This window comes from Sinohyriopsis cumingii, chromosome 17 (assembly GCF_028554795.1).
Source record: "Sinohyriopsis cumingii isolate HCF-2022 chromosome 17, ASM2855479v2, whole genome shotgun sequence".
NCBI lineage: Eukaryota > Metazoa > Mollusca > Bivalvia > Unionida > Unionidae > Sinohyriopsis > Sinohyriopsis cumingii.
In genome coordinates, this window is record NC_142977.1 from 85,647,345 (window position 1) to 85,664,832 (window position 17,488).

Below are 17,488 nucleotides of genomic sequence, written 5' to 3' on the forward strand. Positions count from 1 at the left end.
TTTAGCTTATGTGTGAATTTATAAATGCTAGGATTGTGATAAGGGGTTTCAAAATACGAAACTATCCAGTGAGACCTTTACAATCAGCTGTTGCCGGTGTGGACAACAGCCATTGGTTACTTTATGCTTTACCGGTAAGGTGATTTCATGTTGTCAGAGGTTTCGTCGTACTTTATTGATAAAATGTCCGACTCCTGTGCTTTACGTATCCTCTAGCAAAGTAAAGCAAACTTTAGAATGAAATTTATACTTCTGTTTTAGCTGGAATTTGCCAATTGTAACTTAAGGTGATATACAACAAGATCGGTATCGGAAAAAGTCTGTTCATCCATGATCCAGGTGTAAGTTAGTAAGAAAATAATCATCAAACATAATTAATGTGCAATTACTTATTAAACCGAACTACTCCTTGTCTCGCATGTCAAATTTCTGATAGCATTACAGTTTATAACCAGTCTAGCAAAGCGTAGGGTAATCTGGTCATAATCCGACCGCTGAGGTTGTTGGCATGAGATCGACAACTTCATTATTGAATCCGACTACTGTGTACCTAAAAATGATACGGGAAGCAATCAATCGGGCTTCTTGCAACACGTTTCATTATTCATAAAGGATATAATTTTAGTTGTTCTTACTGAAAAGTGATTTTATTATGACTATATACGCAGAGGTATATCCGACCGTGTTGTGGCTTATTCCGACCTCTGATATGTTTCATCTGTAAAAAAACAAAGACGTTGTTTATCTTGACCGATTTAAAAGCTTTAAATTGTGTTTATTTCTTTCAGATAGAGAGATAGCAGATAGAAAGTGATATTGTTATATAGATAATTGTAGATGTTGTTAGGTGTGGGGAGAGAAGCAACATTTTACTTGTCTTTAGATTTATACCTTTAATTTTTTATTTATTGTTTTTAATTACTTATTTATTTCGGGGGGGGGGGTTTCTTCAGAGTTCAGTACAAACTAATCATAATTCAATATTTTCTTATAGCTTGTGTTTCTTGGTCGGAATCGCACTCTTATGATAAAGAATCTGAGGTAAATCCGACCACTACACAAAACATTGCATACTATTGTTATTTGTGATAAAACTGGTGCAATTTTAACTTTTTTAGCAGGACAAAGCATTGTCTTAAAGCTACAATAACATAAGTATTATGTTATTGAAAGCTATACAAATCTTGGATGATTGATGCCTGACTCGGGTCTTGAATAAAAAAAAATTACGATTGCCGTTTCTGAACTCACGCGGAAGAGAAATACTGAGGCAATTACGTCATTTTGTCATGTGATGCCCTCGTCGCCTGGAAACATCTTTACAAATTTGCACACGCATGTGCACAAATAAAAAAAGAACACAGCAAGAAATTTGTATATCTTTGTTGTAAAGAGCAGGACATATATCCACGGTCGGAATTACCCTACTGGTCAGAATATGACTATGTTACCATTGTTATTTTATATTCCAAGTGAGATGCATCATGCAGCCTATTCCACATTTTCAAGGAGAAAATGTGTTTGAAAGTATCAGCTATAATAAAAATAATAATAATAATAATAATAATATTTTATATGTCTCTGATACTAATGCTACTATACAAGTAATAATGATTAAAAAAAATGCTAAAGGAAAAACAATTCTTTGTCAGCTGTATTATTTTCTTCCTACTTCTTTATTCTGCTTCTTTTTAACTCATTGTCACATTATATGCACTAAAATATGTTTCTAGAATCAGAAATGACTGGTAATCTTAGTGAGGAAAGACCTGAACAACATGTGACTGGCAGTTCTGGGCTGTGCAATGATCACGAGAAGACATCATTCCTCAATTATGTTGATGGAGAAATTGGCACAACCGAAGCAAAGCATGTTAAGGATGCCTCGGTTGCTACAAAGGATCAAACCAGAGTCATCCAGAGGATTAGAAGGGATACTGTGTATAGATCCAAGTTTCTGCTTTCTGTGTGGATTTGTATTTCATTCATTGTGCTGGTATGCTGTCATTGTGCTTGTTTGTTTATGTATTTATTTATATCTCATTCACATGTGTGTGTGTGTGTATGTGTGATTCAGAAATTAGTTGTCAGCTATAGATATCACTTATAATTGATAACTCTTATCATATTCAGTGTAAATATACATATAAAGGCTAATAGCAAATTGAACAGTGAAATGAGTGTGTATGTGTGCATGTGATTTGGCTTTTTAATGTAGCTTTACAAAATTTCAGTCATGTCGCTACAGTGTCTGCAGTGTGGCAGTTTAGTGGTCTAGCACTGGGGCATCATGCCACAGACGTAGCATCATGTGCCACCCAGTCACATTATCCTGACACCAGACTGACCAGTCCTAATACTAACCTCTTAATGCAGAGCATGTTAGTACTATTTTTATAAGTCTTTGATATGATTCTGCCAGGTTTCAAACCCATGACCTCCTGCATCTGAGACAGATGCTCTGACCACTAGGCCACCAGTGCAGTCATGAAATAAGACAAAATGTCATTAAGTGTATAATACAATTAAAAAATTCCTTTTTACACAAATATTCCATTTTAGGACTACAGCTTGATCTCTTGCAGCATATTATTCAAGAATTTAGAAAGATTAAAAAAACTGAGTAAATAATAATAAATGATATTACTTTAGCTGAGTGCAAGAAACATTTCCAATTACTGGACAATGGGGCTTTATTTCATATCTTAAACTCATAGACTGAAATAGGATTCAATTAATGTATCAGCATATAAATGTTAACCTAATATCCTTCCACATTCCTGATTATTAGAAGATAACTAATTGTTTGTCCCTCTCTTATCATATATATATATATATATATATATATATATATATATATATATATATATATATATATATATATATATAAAACCCTTAAAAACTGACCCTCTCCCTTATATTTTGAGAAATTTGTAGTTTGCTGAGGTTTTTGCATTTGTGAGAATCTTTTTCTGTGAACTTATGCGATGGGGGTGGGGTAATGTAATTTTTAGACTATCTGTGTCTGTATGTATGTAATAGTACACAGGATTAAGAAAGTTTTTATATTTCTAAATACATGTATTTACTGAAAAATATGCATAAACAGATGACCACTGTCTGATTTGTTTTGTATCTCTTTCTTTAGCTAATGTTACTTGTGTTAATGGCTCCATTTCATGTGCCATAGCCAAACAATGCACATACTTAGCAATCACAAAGCCTTTAATCTCAGTATAAATCTAAAACTTTGGGGTATGCACATTTCAAGAACCTGGTTTGAGGCAGGCATGGAACATTGTTGCATACTTAGCAATCTCTGTATACAATCTAAAATTCAGCCTACAGGTATGTCAGTAAGTAGATTTTACTTTTGGCTTATGTCAGTGTTATAGTACTCATGCATACACATGATTTAGCATCAGTCAGTCAAGCCAGTCTAACTTAAATGGCTTTAGTTATTAATAATTTGCATTAAATGCCAGCTCTCTTTTATTGTGCAAAGACATCTTATGGGATTTTGTTAATCCAAACTTGAAATTTGTGATATTAGAGAAGGAAAATTTGTGGACTGCTTCAGATATTTAATCTACTTTAAGCCTGCCTTTGGTCAGTTCTTACCCCTAGAGACTTGACCATAGGGAAACAGTGTAGTTGATGGGGAAAACGTGGAGGAGTGCTGGGATATTTGTTTTACAGACACCCTTTTTCTCCTTGTGGTTTGTTGAACTTCACTTAAGAAAAAAGTACAGTTTTTGAACAGGTTTAATTCTGTTCAAAGAGAAATGTGAATAGCATAATAAAGAATTTTCACCACCAACAAACAGAACTGTAACCAGTGTGTAATGGTCATGGGCTTGTTTGGGTAGATTCACCACCAAGAAACAGAACTGTGACCAGTACATAATGGTCACGGACTTCCTTAGGTAGATTCACCACCAAGAAATATGACTGTAAACAGTGTGGAATGGCCATATGTTTGTGTGGGTAGATTCACCACCAAGAAACACGACTGTAACCAGTGTGTAATAGCCATGGGTTTGTGTGGTTAGATTCACCACCAAGAAATACGGCTGTAACTAGTGTGTAATGGTCATGGACTTGGGTAGATTCACCACCAAGAAACACAACTGTAACCAGTGTGTAATGACAATGGGTTTGTGTGGGTAGATTCACCACCAAGAAACGGGACTGTAACCCGTATTTAATAGTCATGGTTTTGCGTGGTAGATTCACCAAGAAACACAGCTATAACCAGTATTTAATGGTCATGGGTTTGCATGGGTAGATTCACCAAGAAACATGACTGTAACCAGTACTTAATGGTCATGGGTTTGTTCAGTAAATTCACCACCAAGAAATACGGCTATTACCAGTATCAGATTCAACACGAATAAACAGAGCTGAAATTCGGTATGTAATGGTGATGGGTTTGCTCAGGACAATTCATAATGGTTAATAAATCGGATAGCGAACCCTCATTATTGTATACACTATGCATGATGATAAGTAAATCTTCCTTATTTTTTGGCCCTTGTCAAGCACATATTGGGTGCTGTTAAGTACACATAGGATCCAAGACATTTATTGGTACATTATCATGACATCCCAGCAGGTCTATCATGACACAACAGTATGTATCATCATAATAGGTAATTTTGAGCAAATTGGTCATAAAAAACTAGAACAAGATTTCTTTTTTAAACTGTTTTTATTCTCTTTATTTGTGTGATAAGCAATTTAAATAAATGTGTTATTTAGTAAATGGTAGCATATAATAAATAAGGTCAAGTTTGTAATTTTTATACTGTTGCATATTGTAAGCAATACAGAAGTACTTCAAAAGATCTTGCGAGTCCCATATACTTTGGTCTCGCTTACAGTATAAACACTTAATTTATTTATTATACTAAGTAAAAAATTTATTTCAATTCCTTATCACTAAATTAAAGTTTATAAAGTTATGTTTAAAGAGAAGTCTTGTTCTAATTCGTTTTATGTCTGAATCATGCACAGTATAACGTTGAATAAATTGGGTTCACCAAAGTACACAGGGCTCGCAAGTTTGACCCATTGTATTTGTTTCTACCACAGTATCCACCATCATAAAATTGTTCTCTAGTTATATATTTGTATCTGTAGGGCCTGTTTGCTGGACACACAGGGCCAGCGTTTCCTGACCTTCGTCTCATAGTGAACCAGGACCTTGCCACATCCTCCTGGCTGCTAACTGCTGGAACCACAGGATATCTGGCTGGTTCTCTGATCTTTGGGGTGCTATATGACAAATTCAACAGGCTGTTGCTTCTTTTTCTTGTTATTATGGGCATGTCTTTGGCTAGCGGCATTGCACCGTGGTGTTCTCTCTTTCCACTCATGGTGACCATGCGAGCGATCTCCGGAGCTTGTGCTGGAGGATTGGATACTGGTATTGTTCTTTTACTTTAGTATTCCAAAACATACCACACTAAGTTATTACACGATCAGACAGGCCCTTACGATTTTGTGACTTGAGCTGTGACTTGGATACTGGTATTGTTCTTTTACTTTAGTATTCCAAAACATACCATACTAAGTTATTACACGATCAGATAGGCCCATGCGATTTTGTGACTTGAGCTGCACTAGAATTACTTGTAAAATTTTGTTTAAATCATTTTTTAAAAAGTAAGATGAACATCTTGTTAAGGTTAATCATTTATAAATTATTTGTCTCATAATCTATAATTTAAGAACAATTATTGTACAATATGCTAAGTTCATGTTTATTATTCTGATGTGTTTTAGTAAATTGTGATTTTTAAAAAAATGTAAGTACTTGTTTATTTTCATTGCTCATTTGCCCATTGCATCCTTAAGGTATATACTAGTACCCACCCATGTAAAGAAATTATGATATGTTTTGCCCACCTTGTTGTGTGAACTGCCTCTGCTGGCCAAGTTTAAAGTCAGCAAACAAATTTTTATAGTGGTCCCCATGATTGTTCTCTGTATTTATCGTGACAAAGTTGTTTATTTAATGGTCCACACAGTGACTTCTGCAGGATTTATAAAAAGATCATTCCGAATAATTCCATTCAGATTTTGAAAAGCTTTGTAGTGTCAAACCGTTATAAACTTTTGATAATTTGGGATTTATCTTGTTCACCTTATGATAATTTGGGAATTGATCTTGTTCAACATTTCAAAACCCCTAACTGTATGAAACAGGTAACTAGTAAAATGTTTCTATATAACACTTTTGAAAATCAAATAAACCTTGCAACAATTGGAGTGTCATATTTATGACTATAGAGGCAAAAAGATACTGCAAAGAGTCATATTAATATCTATACTGGGTATAAGGATGCTGCAAAGTGTTATATTAATGACTATAGTGGATATAATGATACTGCAAAGTGTCATATTAATGACTAGAATGGTTTTAAGATACTGCAAAGTGTCATATTAGTGACAATAGTGGCTACCAGGATACTGCAAAGTGTTATATTAATGACTATAGTGGGTATAAGTATACTGCAAATTGTAAAGATTTTGTTTATAACTTAAACACCTTTGTATATATGAAGTAAAAATACCCCATAAAATAGATATGCCATCATCTTTTTTCCCCACATTATTTTCAGTCTGTTGTATGTTATAAATTTATGATTTAGTTTTACTACAGTATGACAGTATTATCAATAATGTATGAAGGGAAGAAAAATTAATAAATTATTGTATAATGTTCTCTTTACTTTGGTCTAACATGTCAGAAATGTTAGACAGTACTAGTTTATATATATATATATATATATATATATATATATATATATATATATATATATATATATATATATATATATATATCTCTGTGTGTGTGTGTGTGTGTGTGTGTGTGTGTTAGTGTCCCTTTATTATAATACATTCATAATATTATAACAGACTTTATTTTAAATAGGATATTTAATTTTAATAATAATAATTTACTGATTAAATAAAAGAAAATGTGAATATTTCACGGCCTGAAAATAGCAGTTGTCCAAAATCCAAGGCCTGCAATTTTTCCGGTTACTATGTTGGACCTAATAGCTAAATATGTCAAAAGTGTTTTTTGGACCTCACAGTTCTCAAGACTTGGAAATTAAAAGTTTCATCTGCAGTCTCAAAGCAGTTACTTTAACGAGTGTAAAATGTTGACAGAGATATCTGTTAAAGTCTACTCCATTTGGTGTAGCTCAGTGTACTTATTTTTTGCTGTGTACAAGACAGTCAGACTGGGACATAGTGTATAAAAGAGAGTACAGGTCTGTGCTATTCTTGCCAGTAGATTTGAGTACCAGTGTACAATCACATGAAAACCGCAGGACCTAAATTTGACTTTCATTCAAAGAGTCTTTCTCTATGATTTGGATTAAATATTCCAGTCTTCCACCTGAAGCCATATTCAGCAAGACTTGAAATGCCTGATGCAGAAGGTATGTGCATATTGTGTGACTGGTACTCAGATTATGAGGCTGAATTAGCTACTTACCAGGGGTAGCCCTTGAATGGCCACCAGCAACTGGTGCCTATGTAAGGTGGTGCTCTACAGTTTCACATTTTGTGTAGGGTTAGAATTTTAAAGAAAAAGAATTTCCCCGGCTTTCCTTACTGGTTATACTGGCTATTTAAAAAAGACCTTGTATATCTTAGGTATAGTTTGAAGAATCTTTAATTCCTTTTATTTTGGTGTATGATTGATGGGTGTAATATGGGTTATAGATTATACAGCTTGGCCTTACTCAAGATGTGCACCTTTCAAAAAAGTGCTTGCTCCATTTGGTCATTTACACTTCCTGAACTTCAGAGGTAAATTGTATAAAAAGAGCCAGTAACTATTTTTACATTTTATATATTTGGTAATTCATTCATTGCACTTTCAGAAGCTGGATTGTCTAGCCTGGCAAAATTCATTTTCCCTGTTTTAATAGCTGCTATGGATAGTGTACTTTGGACTAATTCAGGCTGATTTATTAGCACAAGGGTGCAGTCATTTTAGTTAGCAGTGTGCTTAGATCATGTACAATTTCCAAAAGTACAATATCCAAAGGAATATCATCCACATTACATTAATGTAGCATAGAGGTATGCCAACATTCTCTCCATTGTGCACATTTTAAATGCAAACAACTTCACCTTACGTATGTCACTCTCTCAAAAGTACATAATAACTGGTGAGAACCCCCAAAACCATGCAATAGGTGTCCCCCATTCCTCTAAAACCTCTCCTCAAATATGGTACCCTATTTAACTTGGCGCCTAGGCAAGTTCCTAGTTTGTCTATTTGGATGGGCTGCCCTGCCACTAGCTAGACCAAATATTGCCTCTTAGGGTGAAAAAGAAAACCCTTCAAAAATATCCAGTCAAAACCATGAAGAAGAATTTTACCAAACTCTTTTTTTTTCTTTCATCAAAACATTTAAGTTTTTATGACTGTTGCTTATTGAGTGATGATATGATCAGTGTAAGATATAGTGTCGTACTTCATTTTGTCAAAGCTACTCAGACTTCAAATGATACTGACATACCCTGTCACAAACCTTACAAATTGGATGATGCAGCACTGGTCCTATCATACCCTGTCACAAACCTTGCCAACTGGATGATGCAACACTGGTCCTATCATACCCTGTCACAAACCTTACCAACAAACTTTACCAGTTACACAATGAAACACTGGTCTTATCATACCCTTTTGACAAACCTTGCCAACTGCAGTTTGTTAGGAGTAATCAGCAGAGCAAATAATATTTACCCTACACCTCTAGGTGCATTATGCCTTAATAGCAGATCATGATCTTTGTTGTTTGACTTGTCTTACAAGGGAGTATGCAGTTTAAGGTACCATCATGAAAGAATAAACAGAGACATGTCATTGTTTTTCTGTCTATTAGTTGCCATAGAAACTGATAAAATGTTGTATTTGTTAGGTTACCTTTTTATGTATTTTACAGGTGGAAATGCAGTGATTGCTGTACTATGGGGTGTGGAAGGTCGACCTTACATGCAAGCAGTGCACTTTTCTTTTGCTATTGGCGGTATTATTTCACCATTGATAACAGAACCATTTCTTGCTCCAAAGAATACTGAAATGGTTGAGGAACATCTGAATCAGACACAGAATACTTTAGCTACTAATATATCCTGCACCGATGTTTTACTCAGCTGTTCAAATTCCACTAATGGCACCTTTACTGAGCTTGAATACTGGGGCAGTACAAAAGTACAGTATGCATATATGATCAGCACGATATTAGGAATGCTGTCAGCAATTCCTTTCCTTGTCTCTTATCTACAAAGAAATTCAGAACCACGGACAAAGGAACAGCAAGAAGCAAATGAAGCTAGTCGAAGAATGTCTACTCAACTTTCAAAATTTCAAAAAATTGGAGTGATGACCTTGCTTATGTTGTTGTTCCATCTGTACTGCGCTGTGGAGGACACATTTGCCAGCTACCTTATGACTTTTAGCCTTCTTCACTTAAACTGGACTAAGTTGAGAGGCTCTCTTGCCACAGCAGTATACTGGGCAAGTTTTGGGTTTGGACGATTTTTAGGAATCTTTATCATCCGTTTAATGCATCCAACTAAAATGCTGTTCCTTTACTGCTCTTTCTTGATTATCTCCATTGCCAGTTTTACGGTTGGGAGTGTTCTTTTATTTGATCCAGTTGTTTGGGTGTTTTCTTCTCTCAATGGTTTTGCCATGTCAATCATCTTCCCTACCATCTTCTCATGGACAGAAGAAAATGTGATGCCAGTTTCTGGAAAAATAGCTTCTTTGTTTTTGATAGCTGCCTCAAGTGGCACAATGCTAAATCCATTATATTTAGGCTATCTAATGGAGAATAAAAGCCCACTATGGTTTCCGTATCTGTTATTAGGACAGAGCATGCTGTGTCTTCTTGCATTTGTTATTGTATTTATTTGTACCAAAACGTGCATCCGGCGTGAGTCAGGTATGGAACTGGAAACATATTGTCAAGGGAAGGAGGAGGAACTGGAAAATTTGAATTCGAATCTTGCATAGTCCTGTTTTGTTTTTTGTGTCTTTTAGGCCTTTGTTACCGATGGAGTCCTTTATGAAATTTTAAATATATGATTTGAATGTCAAATTTGCTTTATTTTGATCATTTATCTTATATATTTCATTTTAATCATGTCAGTCTAGATTTTCCATTTTTTTAATTGTAAGACGTATATTTTAATTATTTCATTTTAATATTGTCAGTTTAGATTTTCCATGTTTTTAATTGTATATTTTAATTATTTCATTTTAATCATGTCAGTCTATCATAAACATTTTATACATTATTGAGTGTTTAACATCACACTGATATGTTCATTTGATCAAGAAAAAATTTAATTGCAAATTGTATTAGAGATGAAAAAGTATTTGGTGATTACTTTTGTTCACTAAGAATATGGGAAAATGAAAACCATGCTTTCTTGGCATTTTCCATTATCCACTACTTTTGTCCACTAAGAATCTGGCATAATGAAAACTAATTTCTAACTATAATCCAAATTGAGATTCTTGCCCTGTCGTTAACCCGTTACCTCCTAGCTTATGGCTTTGTAGGCAGTTGATGTACCAAAGCTACACAGTGCAGTGCGCTATAAATATAACACATTAGCTATTTGACTCTATACACATAGGCCTGCCAATTAAGTATTACAGCAGTGTAGTAGTACATGTTAACATTCAACATCAATTTGAACCATTTGACATTTTTGATACACATCTGTTATGTGTAGAAAGATCAGAGAGTAAAGTTTGATCATTATAGTTCTATAATTGTTTTTCACTGTTGAATTTTTTAATATCCTTTAAAATCATGTGACCAACCATAGCTGCCATTTTTCATGCTCAACTCTAAATTGCCTTAATTTGATAAATTATAAAAATTCAGTAATGCCTACATCAACATCAGATCCTTTACCTATATTGTGCAATCTCCAGAAAATACTGAATGAAACCCGTGGTCTCCATTTTGAACTCCAACCCAAATACTTTAAATAGCACATTACGACTAGAGCTTAAACAGGGACCACATGATCTGATGTAATGGTCATTCACATTATTGAATCTTGTATCTAATAGGGGGGTTTTCCCTGAAGGTGGCGCCACAAAAACTAGCTGAGAATAGCTGATGTTTACAGTGGGCATTCAAACACGCTTCCATGAGAATGGTTTAGAGGTGTCAAAACTTACTTTCATGTGAATTAGGTAGAGGGAGTCCAGATCTGCAGCTGTGAGAATGAGGTAGAGGCATCCAAAGGTGCTTACAAGAGGTACAGGATTAAAGTAAAAAAAGTAGATTGCAAAGTTAGGACGTGCTTCATGTTTCCATGCTTGAGGTGTGATGTGATTATATATGACAATGTTATCACATGGCATACAAAATGATGATTTCAAAATGTCTTCTACCTCAAAACCTTAATGAATTGCCTATGGAAAACAAAGCCAATACTTTAATTAACACATGATGTCGAATTACATTTAGGTGTCCACACAGTTCCATGTGTATTCACCTTTAAATTGCATACTTCAATCATTATCGTGCAGTTCTAAAGCTTTTGTTAGACAATTGCAATGCCATTGAAGGGCAATGCAAAAATACATGTGAATGTTCATTTTTACATTTGGTATTTGCAAACAATACTACCACAATCAATTTGCTTAAAGCACAATGTGCACTTTTACCGTGTGTACTGATTTAGCATACATTTTTAATCATTAGATTTAATTTGTTAGTTTTGATCTAAACATTTCTATGCACACTTCATTAGGTATAAACAAAATAGAATGTCTCTATGCTGGGATTGGTCAAATTTCAGTTGAGGTTTTGGGAATAATGTTGGGAATTTCAGGCAAAAAAAATTCAGTCTTAAAGTGACATGACCAAACATTATATGATTTAATTATGCTACTCGTTATTCATATTTTTTATTTTGTTTCAATTTGAAGTTTTATTATGATAGGATGCTGTAGAGTGCAAAACCTCTCCCTGAAATAAATCTATGTGATATTAGTAATAATGTACCATACTGTACTTTATTTCTGTATCAAATATGTTGATTGGTTTTCCTTGTGAAATCCTGGCATTGCCAAATCTACATGTGACGTAAACTCCAATTAACAATTAGCACTTATCATAATTAGCCATCAGCTACTTATGATAATTGCTGAGATTACATTGCCTTGTACAAAGTAGTCTTTTGGGTAGGATATAGATCAAACTACCATTATCCTGAAAAGTTTTGAAATGTCAGTTCTGAACCATAATTGCAGTCAATTGTAGATTTATTTAAGATGTTGCTTTCCCAAATCTGCATGTGCAGCCAACACATATCACTCATCCCTTTGTTCATACCATGTTAAATTTCTGACACATATCACTCATCTCTTTGTTCATACCATATTAAATTACTGACACATACACTTCTCTTTGTTCATACCATGTTAAATTTCTGACACATATCACTCATCTCTTTGTTCATACCATATTAAATTACTGACACATACACTTCTCTTTATTCATACCATGTTAAATTTCTGACACATATCACTCATCTCTTTGTGTGTGTGTGTGTGCATACATATGTATGCATGTATGTATGTATTTATGCATGTATGTGTGTATGTATATGTATGATGGTGTATATGTATGCATGTATGTGTGTACGTATGCATGCATGTATATATGCAGGTAGTTAATGGGGACGATACAGGGACAGTGGAAAATACAGTCAATAAGGTCGTGGGACGACATAGAGACATGGGGAATTTTAACATGGGTGGGACTATAGAGTGACAAAAAAGTATTGGGACTGTCTATAGACAATAGGAATGGAACATGTAAGGTGATGTCGCGGTACTGACGATTAGCAACAGTGTAGCAAGGGGCTGACCTCAATTGGAGCAAACAGCAGGAAAAAAACAAAAGCCCTAGAATGCTTGGCAGGAATGGTCCTGATGGACAGACAGAGATAACATACAAACATAAACAACTATACAACTAAAAACAAAAATTAGGCAAGAAAGCAAATCTTTTTGAGGCATATGAGTGGCCCAGAAAAGGGCCTTTGGGTTTATGTTAACATCATTCCATTAACACAGAGAATATCGCATAGGTCTTCTTCTCTTCCTCCGACTTCTGGACCATAGATAAGAACTCTCTTCAAACAGCCTTGTCTCTCCACATAAATTCTTCTTTTCCAAACGCTCGCATCGGTCATCCTGATAATTGTCCATGATGATTTCACAGACATAGGTAAGTCTGTATGGAACAGCATTGACGATATGAGAGTAGATGATTCTATGTTTGTCCACATCTTGTGATGAGAACGGGTGAAGGGAATGCAGTGAACTGGAGTTATTTATAGGGGAAGTGCGGATAGAAACAGATTGAATTTATTCACAAATCCAAACAGGCATTACAAAATTCAGGCACAACACGGAACCGGTCTTCCAGTCTGAAGAGTGGACTGTGATGTCACATTCCTTATACAGATGCTCTAGTGTCTGTGCACAGTCAATCCATGCGCCAGTTTTCAAACGTGATGGAAACTAAAAGACGATGAATTTGGGTGCACCGGCCATGGAGACGAGAAGTGATGGTATAGTAGTGGCTACCAAAGTTAACACAGGCCTACTTCAGGAAGAGACCGATTTTAATTGGGATTTAGTCTATTTTTTTTCTTCTTCGCAAGAATTTGTTTCAAAACCAGTACTTTCGCCACCTTCTTTATTAGGACACGTGGAGGATTTTAAAAAGAGACAGAAAGGAGAAATTTTTACAGCAGCAAAAGGAAGCAACAGCGAGAAGAAGAAGAAGCAAGAAGGAAATGACAAGAAGAAGCAGCAGAGAAGAAACAAGGTCTAGGAGAGAAGGAGAATAGTGAAAGCCAAATGGTGATGGTACTTTTAGCAGAGTCTGAAACAAATATATCAGATTTCTTTATTACAACCCAAGACAAAAAGACCTTCCCAAGTTAAACATCCCAGCCCTGTTACTACGCCTGCTATACCACCCCTAGTGATTTCTACCAAATCATCATCAACAGTACAGAAGCAGACCTTGGCCATGGCAAAGGCTTAAGGCAGTTAAAGATGATAACGTCCTGTTCTTGAGTTTGTTTTAAAACAAATACCCAACGGTCCTTTTCAGGGCCATCCACTTCTCTCAAAAAGAGATAGTATTTCAATTGCCAATTAAAACTCAAAAGCCCTTTTTACCCATGATATACATGTGTGGCTGAGTGAGTGCGTTAGTGTAGGTCCCTATTCTAAAAAATTTAAAACAAAGAGACACTTTTTCTGTCTGGTCTATTCTGGTACAAATTTTACGATCCAATTCACAACACAACACAGCACTTTAAAAAGTTCATAGACTTCTGTTCCTTTGTTATCTCTCTGTTTTTTCAATTTGTTCACTATTACAGGTTTTTCCTCTTCATCCTCATTTTCTCCTCATCTTCTTTTCTCTTTTTTTTCTCTTTCTGCACGTGTCTGGGTTCTTACTTTTGGGAGGGTACCTCTTCTTCCTGTTTTGAACCCCTTTCTTCTTGATCCTGTTGTTTCTTAGGGCATTCTGAAGACCAATATCCTTTCTCTTGACAATGATAACAGGTATCTTGACTTTTGTCTCTTCTAGCACCTGTTCTGCATTTTTGCTGGTCTGGACTCTGAAGACAATGTCCTTTCTTACAGATATAGCACGTATCTAGACTTTTATCTCAAAAGGAGGGGGAGTAGTCCGTTGGCTTGTCTGAAGAAAACTTTCTTATGACACCTCGCAAAACTCGGATCAGAAGTTCGATCTTTTTGGGCTCTTCCATCGTTCTGCTCGGTTTGAGAGTGAAATGAATATTGGAAGGGAAGACACACAAATTTTATACATACACTGGTCTGACATGGATATAAAGTGACCCATGGCATTTAAAATTAGTCATTTGACTTTTCGCATTTAAGATGAAATGATCACATTATATCATGGAGAAAGTAAGAGGCAGAAATGTGATTTATCGCCTAGTACAGTAGTTGAAGTCTTGGCACAGATTCATACCAGAGATTTTGAAGATGACATGAGTGACCCAGAATCCAGACCCAGAGAATCTACAGGCATCCAAAGTTCAACACCATTAGTAAACACTGAAAATTACTATCACATTCGAGAGACGGAAAAGTGCTCCTCTAGAAAATCTAGAACGACAACTTACACAGTGAAGTTTTAAGATTTCAAGTCCAATGTACCGCTGGAGAAAGCAGTGGGCTTCATCACCGAGGTGTGGGATTCTTTGTTAACCACAATGAAACGACAATGTGAAGCCAAAGAAGACGATTGCTTGAGACTATCCATTCATCACGAAAGTCTGAAGTCCCCCGTTTGGATCGAGTTTCGCAGCCCAGCAAAATTGACACCTTCCAAAGTCATCGACAAGATTCAACACAAGCAACAATCCAATGACAAATTTCACATCACCGATGGAAAAGGGACACTGTTGACCCATGTTTCTCTCCTCAAAGGGACCGGACAATGCAGAAAAGTGTTATTGGTGGATGACCTTTATAGCATCAAGTGTAGCCTTGTCTAAATTAACAACCCTCAAGACCAGATGTGTTTAGCCAGGGCCATCGTGGTGGGACAAATGTATGCCGACAAGAATGACACAGTAGAATGGAAAAGAGCCTGGGAGAACATTTGAAAATCGGACAGAGCCAAACAACAAAGAGAAGCAGAACTCCTGTTACAGCAAGTGGGGCTATCTAAAGAGACACCCTGTGGCATTCCCGAAATGAAAAATTGCAAGATGGCCTAGCTCCAAGTTACACCTTGAATGTACACCCTCAAGAAGTGTGCAGACTTTGTTGTTTCGAGGCAAAGATGTCAAAGACGGAAAATACATTCACGTCTATTATCACGATGAACATTTTGATGCCATCCCCAGTATCACTGTATTCTTGGAATACGGTTATTACTGTGAGAAATGTGACTGTGGCTATAACAATCGAGAGCAGCACAAGCATTGTGGATCAAAATGTGAGGGATGTTTGGCCTCTCAAGCCTGTTTAGACAAAGCTCAACCACGAATGCATTGCCCTGCTTGTCAGCGTACTTGTATCATCTCTGCCTGTTACCAACAACATCTGAAGACACAAGGTTCACAGCAGAAAAGTGCTTGTCAGCTCCTGAGATTGTGTCCTATTTATGGACAAATCATATGTACCAATAGTGCCAAGTTTCACGTATGTCGAGGAAAGAAACGATGTCACATTTGTCACCAAATCGTGGACTTGGAGCACGAATGCTACATTCAGAAATACCATTCCAAACAAGAGGCAGATGACCAGAAGAAAGGCAATTTTATCTTTTTAGATTTTGAATGCATGCAAGAGACTGGCATTCACATTTCTAATTTCTGCGTGGCTCATAGAGCGTGCGAAAAGTGCACCCACGAGCCTATCTTTAGTCATTGCCTTCACTGCAGCAAGATTCCTGTAGGACATGAAAGAATATTTCGGGCACCGAACACGCTAGCCGATTTCGCCCAATGGATCTTCGACCCCATCGACGAGACGTGGAGCAAAGAGGACATCGAACGTTAAGGAGATTGTCATCGCCATGCCTCGGTGATGGCTCACAATTTATCAGATACCATGAGCAGGTTCTTTTGAAATAATATTCCGAACAAAGTACCGAACGTCCTAAAGTCATTTTGAACAGAGCCAAAATCATTTCCATGCAGGTGGGGCAAGTACAGTTTAAAGATTCGATGAGCTACTTGGACATGCCTTTGAGTCAGATGCCTAAAACGTTTGGAATGACCGAAATGGCCAATCAACAAGCCGTTCTACCCCGTTTGCCTGAGGCTCACAACTAAAACCCTGACAACATGTGTACCGAACAACGAGCTTTCTACGCTTGGTACCAGATTCGCGCCACGGACTCGTTCGACTTTCAGGAAGAAATGCTAAAGTATTGTCATTCTGACGTGGACATTTTACGGCGTTCCTGTGGAAAATTTCGTTAACTGTTTATGGAATACAGAGGGATCGATACTTTGAAAGAAGCCTGCACCATTGCCAAAGCATGTTCCTTAGTGTACCACCAATGATTCATGCCCGAAAACACACTGGCTATCAGCCCTCAAACGAAGAACTTTGTCAAACGTCAATACTCGGTCAAGGCCCTACGCTGGCTTCATTACTTGAGCGACAAGTAAGACAAATGGATCCAACACGCCCGCAATGGAGGAGGTGAAAAGACCATCGGAACGTATTCGATGGATGGTTGGGACTTAGAAAACCTCTAGCTACGATGTCGTAGCCTGAAGTAGATTTGCTGTGGTTGAGGCTACGAACTGGTCCCATATCATATAATGGAGCACATAAAAAATCATCACTAAAGTCAGAAAAACAATGTAGAAATCTACTACATAAGTATAATCATGTTGTGAAAGA

At 36.3% G+C, this 17,488-nt stretch overlaps 1 protein-coding gene across 1 annotated transcript; it reads left to right on the forward strand.

Moving 5' to 3' along the window:
• The first annotated feature begins 81 nt into the window (after positions 1–81).
• LOC149779361 (sodium-dependent glucose transporter 1A-like) lies at positions 82–12,466 on the forward strand. Its single transcript, XM_089939974.1, has 4 exons — positions 82–134; positions 1,734–1,996; positions 5,143–5,428; positions 8,976–12,466. The coding sequence occupies exons 2-4, from the start codon at positions 1,742–1,744 to the stop codon at positions 10,049–10,051; spliced, it is 1,617 nt and encodes a 538-aa protein (XP_089796100.1). The 5' UTR covers positions 82–134; positions 1,734–1,741; the 3' UTR covers positions 10,052–12,466.
• The last annotated feature ends 5,022 nt before the right edge of the window (positions 12,467–17,488 follow it).